At 45.5% G+C, this 18,794-nt stretch overlaps 1 protein-coding gene across 2 annotated transcripts in view; it reads left to right on the top strand.

Moving 5' to 3' along the window:
- MTERF3 (mitochondrial transcription termination factor 3) overlaps nucleotides 1–18,794 on the top strand; it is a 703,041-nt gene that overhangs the window by 180,949 nt on the left and 503,298 nt on the right. For both annotated transcript variants that reach the window (XM_069621399.1, XM_069621398.1), the window contains exon 3: nucleotides 10,251–10,403. In XM_069621399.1, coding sequence (XP_069477500.1) covers nucleotides 10,251–10,403 — 153 coding nt within the window. The remainder of the gene's footprint in view (nucleotides 1–10,250; nucleotides 10,404–18,794) is intronic.

Raw genomic sequence — 18,794 nt, 5'->3', positions numbered from 1 at the left:
TGCAGGGTGGGGCAGACCTTGACTTGCAGGCTCTGACTATGCTCCTGCAACTGCAAAGAGTCGGGGCGTCTTGATTGAGACTTTTCCTATGTCACCTAGTAGGTATTTCTGTGGGGTGGCTGGTATATAAACCGCGATTATGTCGCTGATCACTTTGGCCACCTCTTCCCAGTACCTTCTGATAGGGGGGCAGTCCCAATAAATGTGTATTGAGGTTGCCGCTTGGGCGTGACATTTGGGACATGTCGCTTTCTTTGAGGGGTCAAACTTGGATATTTTATTTGGGGTAATATGCAGGTGATTCAGCATTTTAAATTGGATTAGTCAGAAATTAGCATTGATTGAGATCGACTTAGTGTACCGACCGTATTCAGCCCATTGGGTCTCTTCTATTGAAATATCTAGGTCTCGTCGAATTTTGTTTTCATATTATTTTTAGATGGGATATGCGATTGAACAGAATTTTATACGCTAGAGATGCTACCCGTGAAGCCCCACTGCGACATAACCTCGGTTAGAAACTGGGGTATAAGTGGTGCTTCAGGAAAGGAAGGCCATTTCTGTTTGCAGGCTGCCTTTATTCGATGATATTGTAATGTGATAAGGCCTGCCCCTACTTTTTCCTGCACGTCCACTACTGACGCAAACCTCCCATTTGGGTATCAGTCACCCAGACGCATCTCCTTGTCGGGGTCCCATCTACGCTGTAGTGCCGTGTCTAGGGTAGGCTTGAGGCCGGGGTGATGCCACAGGGGGGGTTTAAGGCCAATAGGGGTCCGCACATCCCACCCTACTGAACAGCCCTGGCCAAGCACGCACAGTGGAGCCCACCGGGTCGACCTCCCCAGTATCTTTCTTAGCTTTAGCGAATGGCATCGCCTGTATATTTCTGGGGGCAGCTGCAAACTTTTCGGCCTGTATATGTGCGTGTTTTTCTGTGGAGTCTGACCAGTATTTTGCAAAAGGGAGAATTATTGACTGGGTGCCTTGATTTCCTTTACTATTTGCGCTAATAGACCAACTAACAAACCTAAAATAATAGCCCAACCTCTCCCTACCAGAAATGAAAGCGGCATCACCACAGACAAATTACTGACTCACTTGCTCCCAACCCTAAACCTATCCAACTCGCAAGACCCAGAAGAACTTGTAAACCTCTACAACACCACCATGACTCAAGCTTTAGGTGCCATAGCCCCCGTTAAACTGAGAAACAGTAAAGCTAAAGCACACCTCAATACCTGGCTTACCCCCCAGCTAAAAGCCTTTAAGGCTCGAAAAAAGGAAATTGGAAGCCAAATGGAAAAACCTACCTTCAAAAGAAAACGAAGATAAGGTGACCAAAATAACCACTTTCTACAAAGATGAGATTATCCGCACCAAACAAGAAACCTATAATGAAAGAATCCAATCAGCCAGCTCCAGTACAAAGGAACTATTTGCAATCCTCCGTGAACTAGAATCTCCCATTGCCCCTGATGACTCGGGCCCAAGAAACAAAGAATGGTGTACTGACATCCAAAATGCCTTGTCCAATAAGATTGCCAACTTACAAAACAAAATTGCTGCCAAAAGGCTCAACCTCTCTAACTCAGAGGCATCCCACAGACTGCAAAAAAAACCCAGTCCTTAAAAATCTCAAAGAATTTAGTTTCTCTCAAATCTCCAAAGCCTAAGTTGAAAAAAATCATTGCTTCTCTCAAACCATCGAGATGCCAAGGTGACCTCTGCCTGGCACAAATAGTCAAAGAAGCAGCCATAGACCTTGCCCCGTTTATTACGAAACTAATAAACGCCTCCTTTAGAACATGCCTAGTACCAACTAACCTCAAGAACGCCTGGGTTCTGACTTTACTTAAGAAAGCCTCCCTTGACCCATTGATCCCAACCACTTATAGGCCAATCACTACTGTCCCGTTTTTACTTAAAATACTTGACAAAGCAGCATACCTTCAAATCCAGCACTACCTAGAGGCAAACAACCTTCTAGGGCTTAGACAATCAGGCTTTAGACCTCTCCACGGAACAGAAACCGCCTTGATCAATTTAAAAATGCAAATAGATCAAATGAAAGACAATAGACAATGTGCCCTACTCCTCCTACTCGACCTTTCAGCCGCTTTGGATTTGGTGGACTATAACATGCTATGTGAACACCTTTCCTCAGCGGCAAACTTCTCACAAGAAGCTGCTGACTGGATCAAATCCTTTCTCAGTAACAGATCAATGAGAGTTTTCTCCCAATTGGATGCTGCAGACCCAATCCCTATCACAAATGGCAAGTACACAAGGTTTGTGCGTCTTCCTGACCATGTACAACGTAAAGCCACTATTTGACAAACTAGACCACCTGGGTGTCATCTACACAAACTATGCGGATGACACCCAGATACTCATACTTCTATCAGGGAATTATGACACAGACCTTGCCTTACTCAACAAAATCTATCTCATCATCCGGGCATGTATGGCCACCCATAGCCTCTGCCTGAATGATGAGAAGACAGAAATCCTGCTCTTAGGCGCCCCTACAAACCTTAACAAATTGTACGCCCAATACTCTGCATTCAATATTGACGGCATCATCATTAAAACAGCGAAGGACACTAAAACTCTTGGCTTTTACCTGACTCGACTCTGAATCTTCGTAAACAGGTTAATGCAACGCCTCAGCCACCTCCTACACTTGCAAGCTCATACACGCATGCAAACCTTACCCAGTGGTCGAAGTGTACGAAAAGAAGTAGTGGAACTATGTTCCCTGCTGGCCTGCCCCTGCTCCCCACAAACCCCATTGCCACAACCCCTCCCACACACAATACACGCCCCAAACACTTGCACCTGATGTTTAAGGGAACGTTCAGTGCAGTGCACTGAAAGTGAAGGTTTCAACTTCTTTCTACACGTTTATTTTAAAACAAAACCATTCCGGAACGGTTTATTTTTAAAATAAAAGTATAGGAGCTGTACAAGGTAATTTAAAAAAGTTAGGAGCACCGCTCCCGACCGCTCCCGCTCACTTCGACCACTGACCTTACCTCTCAACAAACAGTTGCATAATTCTTGCGAGAGCCTTAATCTTGTCCAAACTTGATTATTGCAACGCACTCTATGCAGGAGCAAACAAACCTATCCTAAACAAACTACAAACGTTACAAAAAAATGCGCTTAGAGCTGCATCAAGTATCCCTAGGAGAGACCATATCTCCGAATTCAGAAGGAACTACAAATGGCTCTCCATTAAAAATAGGATTGACTTCAAGCTGATCACTATTACGCACAAATGCCTCAACTTAGCTGCACCACAATAATTAAGTGCGAAAATCTTAAGAAACACGTCATCCCGACCAACAAGATCCATCAACACCTTCTGTGTTACTGTTCCATGCTTTAACCCAAAAAGAGCTGGAGGCAACAGTTTCCCTGTTCAAGCTGCTCTAGCCTGGAACGCTCTCCCTTTACATTTACATACGGATCAACCTTCCCATAGCTTTAGATCTAACACAAAAAATTGCTATTTGCGAATGACACTCCTCTGCGGAATATCTAGATATCCAGAGTAGCGGAGCCTGCTCTCGGATCCTGTCTGAATATGCACTTGCCTGTTGACCTTTTCTTAATATGTTATACTGCCCTTCCATGCAGTGTTTTCCTGTTTATAGCCATTATGCATTCCTCTGTCAAACTATATTGATTCTTACCCCATTGTGTTATTCCCCTTTTGTATCCCCATGCTGTTCTTACTAAATGTGATTCTAAGCTGTCATGTAATGCGCCCAGATACCTGAGGGTGTGGTGCGCTTTATGAATAACATAAACAAACAAACTTGTGTTCCAATCTGTTCAGTTCCCTTCTGGTGTACTAGAGGTGTGGGGCTGATTGATGGGTTAGAAACCGACCTTCATCCCTGGACCACTGGTGCCCCAGAAGTTGATTCATCAGAGACTAATACTGGTAAACCAACAGAGCGGTCTAGTGTTTGGAAGTTGTTTAATCATGCCGGGATATTTAAATCTGCCTCAGCTGACAGATGGAGGGAGAACTGCAGAGACTAATATGTGCAGTGACATGTGCTTTCAACGGTCAGAATGCTGAAAGAAAGCATGCCGTGGGAGCGGTGTGGAGGTGAATCCAGAAAGCGGAAAGAGAAGCAGGAATGCAGAAAGCCTGAGAATGTGAGTCTGCGTGAACCGGGCACAGTAGAGAAGAACACAGCAAAGGCGCCGCGGCTAGCAGGATGCATGCTGAGCCAGCAAATAGAAAGGAACGGGAGCTGAGAAATGCCAGGGACACTTTAAGTACCTGGTAAACCCAGGGAAGACAGACTGGTTACTGGGTTGCCTGAAAGTGTCTGCTGTTTCATGAAAGTAACGCGAGAGACACAAAGTGAAGCCTGTGAAGAGATTAACATATCTTGAACCATGCTGCAAGAGCGTTGCTGAACCCATATCACAAGAGAGAAAGCAAAGTAAATGTTTATAACTTGGAAAAGGGGCAGAGACCCAATGTGTGAGAGTAGAAGCAAATATTGAAACAAACTTAAACAGGTTTCGTTAAGCCAACATTGTGCAAATATCGTTTCATGGATAAAAGGAAAGTAACTGCATACAAGTCCTGGCTTGAGAGTATACCACGCAAAGCTAAGTGAAAGAAATAGCAAAAAGGTCCTGGCAGGAGAGTATACCAGGCAAAGCCAGGTGTTTGAAAGAAACCGCAAGACAAGTGTTTGAAAGACTGTATAGAAGTCCTGGCAGGAGAGTATACCAGGCAAAGTCAAGTGTGTGTGATATGTTATGGTAAGAAGAGATCCTCAAGGCAGATCCATGCCCTTGGGAGTTGAATTGTTCTAAATGTCTCGAAAAGAGCCTGGCAGGGGAGCATACCAGGTGACCTGCGAGCCTGGGACCTGCACCCAAATAATAAAACAGTAGAAAATAATCCCAAAGAAGACGCATGCTCTTAGGTTCATTGAAGTATCTTGAATGTGAAGAGAGACCTGGGGAAAGGAGCCATTTCCCCGGGAACCATGAACAACCATGTGGCCTGCGAGTCTGGGACCCGCACCCAAAATTTAGTACAGTGAAAAGAAAATCCCAAGGAGGACACATGCCCTTTGGATCTTAAACAGTCTTGAATGTGTAGAGCAACCTGGGGAAGGGAGCCATTTCCCCAAGAACTGTGAACACACCAGGAGGTGGGAGTTATCCTCTTGGTTTACATAAAATGTGGTTATTCTTTGTTTGAATTTTTCATATTGGTAAAAAGGAATCTGGGGAAGGGAGCTATTCCCTGGAACTGTTTGGTTGAATTTTTACATTTTGTGTTGGATTTGAACATTTGTGCACTTTGAAAACCAGAGACAATATCCTTTGCACCGTAGAATTAGTTTTAGAGTGTGAGGGACAGGATAGGATTTCAGACACAGGACATACTTTTGCTTTGGACATCTTGAAAAAGTAAAGACCCCCTAGTTTTGTTTGATGCAGAGAAATACCTCCTAGATTAGGGTTAGTGAGGCATTTTCCACCCCCTTTTTGATTTAATAAAAGTTTATGACCCCAATCATAAGTTCTGTGTGTCTCATTCCTGACTCCTCACACTTCCCGGTCTCCCACCACATACCTTTGTAAATGGTCTGCAAGGGTTCCAGTCCTCGGCAACACCAGCAAGCTACTGCAGCTTCCCCTGGGCTCTCCTGGTCTTCCTTCGGTTCTCGGCGGCTCCACCACACTGGCTTCTCTGCACGTGTCTGGTCTTGCCTGGACCACTCGAGTGGCTTGGGTTCTGCCACCAGACACTGGTTTCTCCCACAACTAGTTCTTCCCCACCTTGTCATTCTCTGCTTCTTTGCTCCAAGCGTTCAGGTCTGCCGCCGGACCTCTTCACTGTGCTCCTCTCCCCGGCAGCAAGCTGCTCTGGGGCAGGACAGACTTCCAGGAGAGTCCTTGTATTTGTCCTGGTTTCTTCCTAGCTTCAATAGCTAGCATGTTTGTATCAGTTCTGCGTGGAACTCTGCATCACGCTGCTCTTCCTCGTGGCAGTGCTTTTGGAGCCATCCACATTCACTCTTCCTCGTCATAGTCTCATCTGCCTGATATACATAATAACTATATTTGAGGAAATGAGTAGAAGCAAGAGGAGAAAGAGAGGATGTGGGCATCTGAGTTCTATATGTAGGGCTGGATGACTCATGGCTGATAGCATGATGGTGTGCATACCACATTGTCCCTCGACAGTCCACACTTCTCACAGAGAGGGAGTCTCTACCTATGGGATCCTCTCACTGAGTACCACCCTCAGGGTGACTATTGGGTAGCGTCCTCATGTCCATGGCTGCATGGGAATGGTTCTCCTCCTGGGTAAAAGTGACGACGTTGATGGATTTGTCACAATAACACTTGTGATATACCCTAGATAAGTCACAGTGTCTGCATCAAATGTGCATTTTTCTAGTTCCACCTGCAATTGTTCTCTCAGAAGACGGTGAAGAACTTCAGACACATAACGAGTATGATCTTCTGGATGTTTAGAAATATCCAAATACACAATCATCGAGTGCAATAAGAGATCAGCAGATATGTGGTCCATGAACCTTTGAAGCACGGATGGAGTGTTTGCCAGGCAAAATGGCATTGCACAGTATTCGTAATATCCAACGGGGGTTCGAAATGAGGTTTTCCACTTGTGTCCTTATTTTATCGTGATCAAATTATAGGCTCCTCTGAGATCGAAGAGAGGTTGGAGACCCTTCACAATCGCGCTAGGTACTGCACAGTGTATAGATAGGATTCTAGTCACTATTGTATGTTTAACAGGTGTATTTATTAGTGTAGCCGACATGTGTTTGTACCATCAGGGGTCTTTCTCAAGACAAACCAATTATCTGCATTAATCACACAGAGTGGAAAAGTGCATCACCCGATTAATTGTGGAGCCAAACATTGATGTGGATACACAGCTGCAAAAAAGTGCAAAATATTTTTTTTCATTTACAGCTTTAACATACAAATAAAACCCACAGTGCAGGTATGTTATTTCAGTCAATGGTGGCCTCATATAAATACAAATGGTTATGATTAATGTGCACAAAGATTTCCCACTGTACTCCAACATCCCCTTTTCCTGCCCTATACCCCAGGATTCATTCCTGTTTCATTCTTGTTTTTCGCTTAATGCGTCCCAGGTTTTCCAGGTTTGTAAATTGGAAGATGTTGATAGGTTTGTGCATGCAGTTTGAAAGGCCATGGACCTTACCTTGTTATCCTTTTGTTGACATTCATCATGGGTCAAACTGAATTGTTGGGACAGCTACTGGTATTGGGGCTTCATGTTGCTCAACGATGTTTGAAAATCGCAGACCATTTACCCCGTCATGGACCTATAATAAGGACAATATCAAATTCTTTCAGAGAAGTAATTTGCCCGATTTAACACCACTGGGAGAGAGGGTAACACTTGGTTGCAGGGGTAATGAGTTTACATTTTTCTGAAGAAAAATACAAGCTTGTGCAAGTGTTTAATAATTGGCATACTGATCCATCAAACAGCAATTATACAAACAAGTACACAAAGGTTATCATAAAAATGGGCCTCATTACGAGCTTGGCGGTAGTTGGGCAGTAATTCTGCCAAACTACCACCAAAATCAATTTCCGTTCTGGCCAATTTCATACCAAAATATTGTGTGATAAGGAATGGCCGGTGTGTATAAAAATCCATAGGCTGTGTGAAACAATGACCTTGCCATCCCTTTTATTTCACGTATGTCTATAGGATATTTTGTTGTAGGTTGACTTGAGTAATAAACCCCAACGAGTGGGGTAATTACTGGTTCAGGTAATGCCCCTTGGCAGAGTTACAGGCCCGAGTTACAGGCCTGGTAATGCCCCTGTTATTAGCATTCTGGCATGTTATTGGGGGCACACTTACCTGAATCCCGCTGGGGTCGGGGAGGGGGGAGATGGTGGCATCCCGCTTCCGAGGAGGTTTGGAGTGGGGGCTTTACCATGAGGAAAAGACCCTGTTCCGAGTCACCTGATTGGCTGAGAGGCCACCACTCAACCTCCACCCCCTACTTCCCGGGTCCTTAATTACTTTATATGCTGGAACTTGTATGCTCCCATTGAGAACAGGTTACATAAAGCTACAAACTCTTTTTCCTCAATATGTCTCCACAACGATTTATACATTGTCTGGTTGGTTCATTGTGTGACTTTTAAAGACACCAGTGGACAAAAACATCATGCATTCTTAATTTGCTAAGCCAGTCCTTTTAACTTTGCCAGTCGTGGTAGTTCTAGGTGTGCCTTTGAGGGGAATTCACAGTTCTTCTGAATCAAAATATTGTGTGATTAGAAATGACAGGGGGTGTATAACAATAATCACGATCACAAAACCAACCTCACCAATACACCCCACCCACCCATACCCCTATGCCACAAACCACCTACCCAAACAACTACTGACCCACGCCAACCAACCCACTCAACTAACGTCATCTCACCTCATCCAACCCACAAGGCCAACACAGCAACCTCACATCACGGTCTTGACCTCGGGCATACTTGGTCTAGACAGCACATAATCATGTTGTTTTCAATATCACCTATTTGCATGGTTTCTTGGGTAATTTTCATTGTACAAAATATTAGATTATGGAATGTTTTAATTAAGGAGAGACAACACGACACATTAAGCAACAAAAAGTATGTTACACTTGTAATTCTCCAGCTGTGCCTACAATGTTCTCTAGCCCTTCATCTAGATCCTCACTTAGTTCCTAGTGCAGGGTGCTTTAAGGATGTATTGGAGCAGAGTGCACGAAGGAAGCAGAGACAGAGTGGAGAGGGTTTCTGAGGAGGAAACAATTGCTCTCCAAAGTCTTTCTGCTTGTTCAGAAATGCCCCTTGCTTAATATCGCTCCAAGAGCTGTTACATAGCACACTTCTTACGGATGGAGCTGCAGAGCCTCTCGTGGGAGAACAAATTTAAGTCAAGGATATTAGAGAGAATGCTAGTAACATGGCTAATTCAGGGAGTCATTTACCTACTGTCCTACAGATACAACCTGTCCAGCCACAGACCTAGGTCAGAGAGTTGGGCACTAATGGAGAACGTTTCGATACAACTCTATGTTGAAATTACTTCATCCCAGTCTCAGTATTCTCACCCACTTGTGTCAAAGTATCCCGAGATCTGAAAATCTAGGGGGTATCTGTTTTCACAGACTGGCATATGGTTAAAAATCAAATTATTGCCAAACTCAAATGTAAAGAGTTTAAGCAATGGCTCGATACTTTTTGCAGATGAGTGGATGCGCCATCTAAGACATTAGCAGATAAACACTGCCAGACCATGTTAATATCTTTGTGAAGTAGTCCTGAGTTGGATGGCAAAGCTGGTAAATTTGGAAGGGATGGGCAAGAAAAACACGTTCCCGCTATCCCAGTTATTAATCAGGCTTCATTTCAAGACTGTTCGTCGGAAACACAGGCAAGAATACCAGATTTTTCAGGTCTCTTGGGAAAGGGTCAGCAGTCTTTGCAAGATCGTACCAAAATGGCCGTTATAAAATAGAGTACCTATTAACCTGTGAAGCAAGAACCAAGGGATGCCCTAAAGAATAAAGAACTATCATGGTTACATCGCAAAGTTGGGCAAGGTTGTGTGAGACTGCAAGACTTGAAATTTGTTCTTAGAACTCGAATTGATGAATGGAACCTTGATGGTGGCAAATACTGTATTGTGTTGGGTTGTGGGGAAAGCAACCTTCCTAGCTTTCTTAGCATCTGTGAGAATGTGGCCAAGGGGTCTGTTGATTCTAAATTGAGAATGGTGGTGGCCTGTCCTCAGTTGGCTTGATGTATTTAATAGGGGTGTTGTTTCATTAATCTGTTTCGTATCTTATTTTATTTTGGGCTTTTACATTCTGTATTTTATGCCCTTCATTTTATTGTTGCAAGTTTGTTTGTTTTTTGTTTGTGTTTTGTTGGTTGAGTTGTTGTGTCTGTTTGTAATAACGCCAGATTTCCTGCGGGCCTAAGGCACTTTATAAATGGTTAAATAAATGTTCCATCCTATTCACACATCTCATGAAAATGCTTTGGCTATTCATTTAAAAGAGCTGCTGCGATGTCATGATCAAGATTAATTGGGCATCATGCAATGATAAAATGTTTATCATTACAATGTAAAAAATACCTGCTATTCCAAAACATTTGTTTACTTATTTTTTTGTCTGAATGTGCAGAAATAGATGATGTGTTACCTTTATCTCCTCTGGAGGAAATATCAGATGATGAAGCGCTACAGATTGCAGCAGAGCCTCTGCTTCCTCCATCTTCTTTTACACTTCGAGACTATGTGGATCGTTCTGAGACTCTAAGCAAGCTTGTTCTCTTGGGTGAGTGACACATTGTTTTTAATGGCCACACAAGCATATTTGGCGTGTCAGTCTTAAAGCAATAAAGAAAAGAACAATCTAATGTTATTTTTGATGATAATGTTGCCAAAACTTTGTGAAAACAGAATTTCAGGTATGTAACAAACTATACACCAAAACAGTTTATACTTTAAAAAATATATATTTTACCCTTATCACCAAATATGCTCCAATAGTTTACTAATTTTCTAGCACATTCTTTCTTGTCACCCATTTGAGCTTAGAGGCCCAAGATTTCTGTTGTCTGTGTCCTTTGCCCCTCACTCATTAGGGGTCCCGAGCATTAGTGTCCAACAGCAGATAGTGAAAAATGGTACTGCAGTATTGTCGTCTGACTTTGTTGATGTGATGGCTTTGCTGGACACCCACATCCTTCTGTGTGTGGTAATCGAGAGGCCACCTTTTAAAACCATCACTGATGAATACTCCAATAAATGTCCATGCTGTGTGAAATATCGACCCACTGGTGTTTCTTTTTTGTGGTTTGAGATGGTGTATCTTTGTAGGTTCCTCCTTCCATGAAGCTCCTTGCAGGTCTCCCCTACATAAGCCCTTGCATGCATTTTTTGCATTAGATAATCATAAGTTGTATGTCCCTCATATCTGTGTTGTTCAGTTCTACAGGGTTGTTATGGTAGATCTGGTGCAGATCTGTTGGCAGGTTTTTCATCCTCTGATGTTGATGGGGTATGTTCCACGTCTTCTTTGTTCTTGATCTAGTGGAACTGTACTCCTGGTCGGACACTGTGCTAGGTTTCTTGGTTGTTTGTATGCATTCTAGGCATACTGTTCCTTCTGCCAATGAAGCTTAAAATCTTTGTATTCCTTAATTTTAAGAACAAACTGTGCTGCGGCTTTCTATTTATGAACCATTTCAAACTGCAGAATCTGATGAAGGAGTGTAAGATAATTCTTTGTTCCATCTCTGCATTTTATTATCAGTTAGTTCAATAAAAGGTATCAGAACCTGAATCTTTAGTGACACCAAACATCTTGTGTATTTGCCAAGGTACTGGCTCTTTGGCATACTTTACAGCCTCCCGATTCTAAAATAGGCTAGCTCTTTAGAAACCAAGTTGTTAAGTAAAGCAAAAGTTCAACACACCCCTTTGGATGCTTTAAAGGAATTTGATTAGATTTCATTGGTTACCTTTACCACCCATCTAGCTGGACACATTTGGATGTTATTTGTACATGACTCTTGAAGACAGGTAGCTTCTCTTAAACCGTGTGGCTAAAACAAATCATTTCCAAATTTGTCTCCAGATCTTAACTGTTAAGTCTTCTTTTAGAAATAGGGAGGAGTTGGATGGCAACAGGGATGGAGCTCTCAATACTACTTTTCAACACCGTTATTTTTCTTTCTTTTATGTTGTTATTTATTGGGTATTTATAATGCGCCTATACACCAAAAGGTTTTTCAAGGCGCAACAAGACAAAAGAAGGGGGATGGGGGGACAGGGATGAAGACAAACAAACGACGGTCTTACTAGGCCTTGTCATTCAGATCTTGCAAGTACAATAACAAGAAGTGGTGGGGAGAGGGGGTGAGGGGAATGCCGGTCAGTGCAGAAAAGAGCCCATGAGTTAGGCAAATGCTAAGGGGAGGCCAGGTGGACAAGAGCCAGGGGAATGCAGAGAGTGCAAGGGAAAGAAGGTCCACGTTCTAAGTGCCAGGGCCAGGGCTGGAAAGGCTCAATGGGGTGCAGGCCCAGCCAGGCTAGTGCAGGGGGAGGGAGCCCAAAGGGCAAGTGCAGGTTAAGGTGGGGGGGATCAGGGGAGACCAAGTGCAGGGGTAGACTGGTCAAGGAGGGCCTGGTGTGCCCTGTAAGACTCAGAAGGAACCAAGCGACCAGTCAAAAAGAGGCAGAGGGGAACATTAGCTGGGGAGGGGGAGAGGGAACGAGGAAGAGAAAAGGAAGGTCATGAGAAGCTTGCGGAACTTAAGGAGATCCGCTCTAGTCTGAGAGGGGCACCTCTGTCACGTTGAGGACGATCTCCTCCTAAGATTCCTGAAATCACTTGGGATCGGTTGCAGGGTGCTGCAGTGGGTTGCTTTATAACTCTTAAATAGGCACAAGTCAGTGGAAGCTTTAAATTGTACTCCCTCTTCCATATATTTCCTGCAGTGTTATACCAGAATCGACTTTCTCCCCACTTATTTTTAAACTTTCTATTTTTCCCTGTCTAAATTAATTTGATCCAGTACCTTTTTCTTTTTTGAACTCTGTGGTTAACACCCACATTTTTGTAAAAATCTTTGTTGCTTGAGATTTCACCTCATTTGGACATAGAGAGTGTCTTGTGTCAATGAACAGCTGGATGTCTGGTAACTCCTGATCATGAATCCATCAGAGGTGCTAGGTCGGAACTATCCATGCCTCTGCCAATCCTTGGGACTCTGTTTTGGCCTGATGTCTTCATCCCTTCACTCTCTCCATTACAAACTGTTTGGAACCTCTGGACAAGAGCGTCATAATAGTTCCACGATTTGAGTAATGCTCTTGCTTTTTTATACTGACTACTGGCCACCATTTGCATTATTTCCATGTCCCTGTGTCTGGTTCATAGGTCTATTTAAAGCCATAAACCCACACAACCTCACCAGTCAGCTACGTTTCAAAGGCAACAATTAATTGCTAGTGCTTAACTATATGAAGTAAAGAATCTGGGGCACAGAGTTTGTGGTTGTTTTCTTCAAGCTCTGCACATCACCACCCCTAATTTGGAGGAACAAATAAACCATTTGTTCTCTAACACGAATCTGAAGATATTTCTCTTCTCAAATTCCAGGATGCATAAAATGTTTCCTGCAGCTGATGCCACATTTCACAGCGCCACAGTGCTCAATGGCAAACGATTCACGCTTTACAAATTCACGAAAACACTGAATCCCAAATATTGTGAGAAAAGCAAGCAATTAGCGCTGCATTAACATACCTCGATTGAAGATGTTCAAATGTGCAACAATAGTAAATTAACTTTCGGAGAAAATCGAGAAATCTACCATGCGTTGTGGAATTGGGAGTCAAGGTTCATATTGTGGGCAAAGGGAACAATACACACTGCATGCGGATTAAATTAACATTTGAACAATGATATATGATAGGTTATTTCTAAGCGCGAACCCGAGGATCGAACCTGTGTTGATCCATGTCGTCTTGCTTCCAAGGCGAACACGTTGCCCCTGAGCTATCCTCCCAATGTGATATAAGAACATAAACACGCAGCATGATGGCACCTGGAGCGAAGGTCAACACATGTGTCACAATGGTAGTTGAACTTGGTGAGGAAGCTAGAGACCCCCTGTCAAATCCTGGAACCGTTAGTGAGGGTTCCACAATCTAATGGCCCATGCAGCTGTGGAAAGCCTGACTCCCTAAGATTGAATATAAAAAATACGGCAACGGGGTCCCTACTCCAATGTGTGTGTTTTGTTGCACTTTTGCCAAGAAAATAGTCTTAAGAATATCATATCTTAGAGTTGCAAAAACTGATACAGCAGCAATGGTTAAAAAAGAATCATAATGCTCCTCTGTCACTTTAAGACAACCAAGCTGCTTGTGGTAGAATGGCAAAACGCAAAGAACACCAATTTATGAAGGCTGATGGTGATCGGGATAAATGCCTGCAGTGCAGAGACTAACAGTTATCTACAGTTAAACTGGAAATACCACTAGAGGATGATCAAAGCAAATGGTGAGAGGATGGGCCAAAACAGATGGTGGCAGGGTCCCCTAAAGAATAAGTCCACACTTATTTGCAGACTGATAAGACTGAGAAGAAATTTCAAATTGATTGTGTCCTCCAACGTATTCCTCATCTTTGACATGTAATGTCCACAGCTCGGCTGCTTCGGAAATTTTTCGGCAGAGGGGGCCCTGCTTCGATGGCGTTGGGTCGATGTCCCTCAAAGGCCTCCGTCGAGGGTGACGTCATCGGATGCTATAAGTAGCACGCACGGCACCCATAGCCTCGGTTCCGTTTTTTCCACAAACCTGTTTGCTTAGTTAAACTCGGTGCGCCTTGTGCTTACTATGTAGTCCCGATTATGTCTTCATCTTCTACCCCGACAACCCTGAAGTCTGGATTTAAGAAGTGTCGGGACTGCGGCTCCAAGATGACGATCATGGATCCACATCGCATTTGTCTGTGGTGTCTCGGCGAGAGCCATGATACGGATGACTGCTCGAAGTGTCAGTCATTGACTGCTAAGGCCTTGCGAGAATGTAAGGGGAAACAGAAGGTAGGAAAGGTATGCAAGTCCCTTAAATCCCGGCCTGCTGGACTTTCGACCGACGAGTCGAGAGGTGACTCTCCTCGGTGGAAGAAGTACAAGCAGTCATGCTATAGGAGTGGTTCCCACCACTCGTCCGCGTCAAGTCGTTCCAGGAAACGGCACCATCGGTCGCATTCCTCGTCCTCTTCGTCGAACGCCTCCCCAAGTAGGATGGTATGCCCGTCCAAGTCATCGACCCCGGCAGAGTGGGATGCTTTCCGGGTAGCGATGATGAAAATGTTTGATAAACATGGCACTGTTCCGCCTACGCCTTCTGACGAAGCCGGCAAGGAATGTTCTCAGCTGGATACTCGCGCGCCTTCGAGCCCGGGTAAACGGTGTGATAAACACTTGGCGTCTTTGCGGCCCCGTTCGGACAAGGCATCGAAAGATCACTCGAGACGTGCCAAGTCAAGGCCTTCGTCTCCCGCAAAACTTGCTAAGCCTTCGACACTCTCGAAGCCCTTGAAGGCATAGACGCCATCAGCGCCATGCCCGTTGGGTGCACCTGTCGGATCTTCAACCCCGGTTGGGCCCTTCATGCCGTCGACGCCATCGATGCCGTTGGAACCATCAACTCCATCAGCGCCAATTTTGCCAGTGAATGTCCCTGTGCAGGTGTACCCTCCCAGGAAGGCTACTGCTAAGTCTTTAAGGCCTGTAGCTGATAGGATGTTCACTACTCTCTTGAGGAAGGATTTTTTTTAAATCCCTCACTGACATTTATGAGGAGGAGGAACAATCCAGTGAGGATGTTGTCCCTTTTGGTCTCCACTATGGGACCCCTAATGCTCCTGATTGCCTAATTTCAGAGGAGAGTTGGCTGGAGGATCTTTGTCAAACCTTGCACAATGCCAGTGGTGTTGACACTTCCCGTGAGTTCGAGTTCTGCAAGCCAGACCCAGGGGAGCATGCCGACTCCTCATATCGAAGGCTCATGTCTAGAGTTGTGGAGTATCTGAGCTTGTCCAGGCCTCCTGTGCACTTTGAGCAAGATAATCTTACAGATATTTTGGTTAAGGGTCCGTCTACTGACCTGATGTTGCCATTTCATGTGGCTCTGCAGAAAAGGGTGGCTGCAAATTGGGATGCCCCGCAGGCTAATCCGGCGGTGAACAAGTCTCTGACGAAAAAATACCGCCCATCCAGTAGCGACCCCAGCTACCTGTCCACTCACCCCACTCCAGAGAGTTTGGTGGTGCAGGCAGCTACGACTACCTCTAAGCAGGCGGCGTACCCTACAATCCCTCCTGATAGGGACGATAAGCGTATGTATGGATGGGCATGGAAGGTGTTTTCTGCTGGGAATATGGCGTTAAAATCGGCCAACTGTACTTGTGCCTTAGCAAAGTTTTCTCACACTCTATGGAATTGCATATTCCCAAAGGGGAAGAAAGGGATGGCTTTCTGGCCATTGTTCAGGATGACAAGGATGCCATGTGTGAATCCCTTCAGTCTGGGTTGAATACTACGGATAGTGTAAGCAGGTGCATGGCTACGAGCACCGTGATGCGCAGGTTTGCGTGGTTGAGGACGTCTGGTTTTGCCCCAGATGTGCAAGCTTGTCTTCTCAACATGCCCTTTGACGGGTCTCATCTGTTTGGCAGCAAGGCTGATGAGAGCCTTGAGAAGTTGCAGACCTTGAAAGCAGCTCCCAAGTCTTTGGGCGCTGCTGTTAGGCAACCTCAGCGTTTTCGTCCTAGGGGACAACAATGGAGGGGTAGATCCTTTCGCGTCTACTCCTCATTTGGAAGGGCGAGAGGAATGGCCAGCCGAAGGGACCAATGTAAGTTTCCTCGAGGTGGTCGAGGTAGGGGTGCCAAAGCCACTCAAGAAGCAGCCTCTTTGCCATTGGGCGCTGCAGCAGCCGCTTCAAAACTGTTCTGAGGCCTTGAGTCACTGTTCGCCGGTAGGGGGCAGGTTGTCTCAGCATCTGGAAGAGTGGCAAGCCATTACTTCAGATGCGTGTGCTCTGGAAACAATAGCCCACAGCTACTGCCTTCCTTTTCTATGACGGCCTCATGACAATCTACCAGGAAAGCACTCTTTGAAGATTCTGGATCCGCTCCGTGTGCAGGAAATATTGATACTACTGGAGAAGGGCGCTATAGAACCCAGTGCCTGTGGCGGAGAGGAACAAAGGTTGTTATTCCCCATATTTTTTGATTCCCAAAAAGGACGGAGGACTGAGACCAATCTTGGACTTACGGTGCTTGAACAGGTTCGCAGTTGCCGGCTCGCACTATCAGTTTCGGGTCCTGCACTTCGGGTGGACCTCCGCCCCAGGGGTCTTCACCAAGCTCATGGTGGTGATGGTGATGGCAGTGCATCTCAGGAGAGGGGGGGTTCACGTCTACCCCTACCTGGACGATTGGCTGATCAGGGCGCATTCTCCCGAACAGGCCTTGGATCATCTCAGCGTCGCCTGCCACTCCCTTCACAGACTGGGCTTCTCCCTCAATTTAAAAAAGTCACATATGACACCTTCCCAACAGCTCCAGTACGTCAGGGCTGTGTTGGACATGTCCTTGGGGAAGTGCTCGCCACCCAAGGTGAGGTCTCAAAACATTCTACAGATGGTCACCAAGTTTAATCATGGCCAGAGTCTTCCAGCTTTTGAATTCTTAAGGTTGCTCAGCCTTATGGCGCGCCGGCATTTTTCTGGTGCCAGAGGCCCGACTGAGAATTAGATCCCCTCAATGGGCTCTCAGGACGCAATGGTCTCAGTTCTCAGGCAAGATGTCGGATCTCCTTCGGATTCCGTTCCGGGTCTCATAGGATCTTCTGTGGTGGGCCTGCGAAGGAAATCTCATGAAAGGAGAACCTTTTTGGCAATCGCGGCCGGAGGTAACCATAGTGACGGACTCTTCCCTCACAGGGTGCGGGGCTCGCGCCAATGATCTGACCTTCAGCGGTCGTTGGTCTCCATCGAAGTCCAAACTACACATCAATATTTTGGAGCTGAGAGCAATCAGGCTAGCACTAAAGGTTTTCCTGCCGTCTGTACGGGGGAAGACTGTCCTGATAATGATGGACAACACAGTGGCCATGCATTACCTCAACAAAAGAGGTGTTGTAGGGTCGCTGCCCCTATGCAGAGAGGCAATGCGGCTCTGGTTCTGGGCAGTTCAAGAGGGAATCTCCCTAGCGGCGGTGCATCTAGCCGGAGAGAAGAACACAGTGGTGGATGCTCTGAGCAGGCAGACCGCGGTCTCCAACGAGTGGGAAACAGCTCAGGAAGTCCTTCAGGAGATCTTCACCCTTTGGGGAACCACACAGGTAGACCTGTTAGCGACCAGTGCCAACCGGAAGTGCGAGAGGTACTACTCAAGGGAATTTCCTCCGAGAGGAGCTCTAGGCGACACGTTCCTCGTGGATTGGTCATTCCCGCTTCTGTACGTGTTTCCTCTGATCCCTGTCATTCCTCAAGTTCTAAGGAGGTTGCAGAGGTTCGGGTCCCACATGATCCTCATTTCTCCGGATTGGGCCAGAGGAGCATGGTACCTGGACCTTCTGGACATGTCCATCTGTCATCCAATGCGTCTTCCCCAATGAGTGGATCTTCTCTCGCGAGAGGAAGGTCAGGGTCTCCATCCAGAGGTCAAGAATCTCAACCTTCACGCATGGTTTCTGAAAGGTTGAGATATAAGGATTGGGACCTTCCGGATGACGTAATGGAGGTGTTGCTTTCGGCCAGGCGTCCAGCAACAAAGTCCCTGTACTGTTGCCGTTGGTGTAAGTTTTGCGACTGGTGCAGAGGAAAGAATGTTGGTCCTATTTAGTGTTCAATTCCGGAGTTCTCTCCTCCTTGCTTTCTGTGGCACAAAGGGGTCTTCAGGTGGGAACCATTAAGGCTTACCTAGCAGCGCTGTCCATATTTAGTCACTCATCCAAAGAGTGCTCTTATTTTAAGATTCCACTGATTACTCAGTTTCTAGAAGGACTCACAAATGTGTTCCCGCCATTGCCTTTTCAGGTGCCGGTCTGGGACCTTAACCTGGTCTTAGTTTTTGATGGGTGCTCCATTTGAACCTTTGCACTCCTGTCCATTGAGGTGGTTAACCTTTAAGACT

Source organism: Ambystoma mexicanum, chromosome 5q (genome assembly GCF_040938575.1).
Source record: "Ambystoma mexicanum isolate Mex_15411 chromosome 5q, UKY_AmexF1_1, whole genome shotgun sequence".
In the NCBI taxonomy this organism is placed as follows: domain Eukaryota; kingdom Metazoa; phylum Chordata; class Amphibia; order Caudata; family Ambystomatidae; genus Ambystoma; species Ambystoma mexicanum.
The sequence above is the reverse complement of the archived record's forward strand: the minus strand, read 5'-3'. Positions and strand labels throughout refer to the sequence as shown.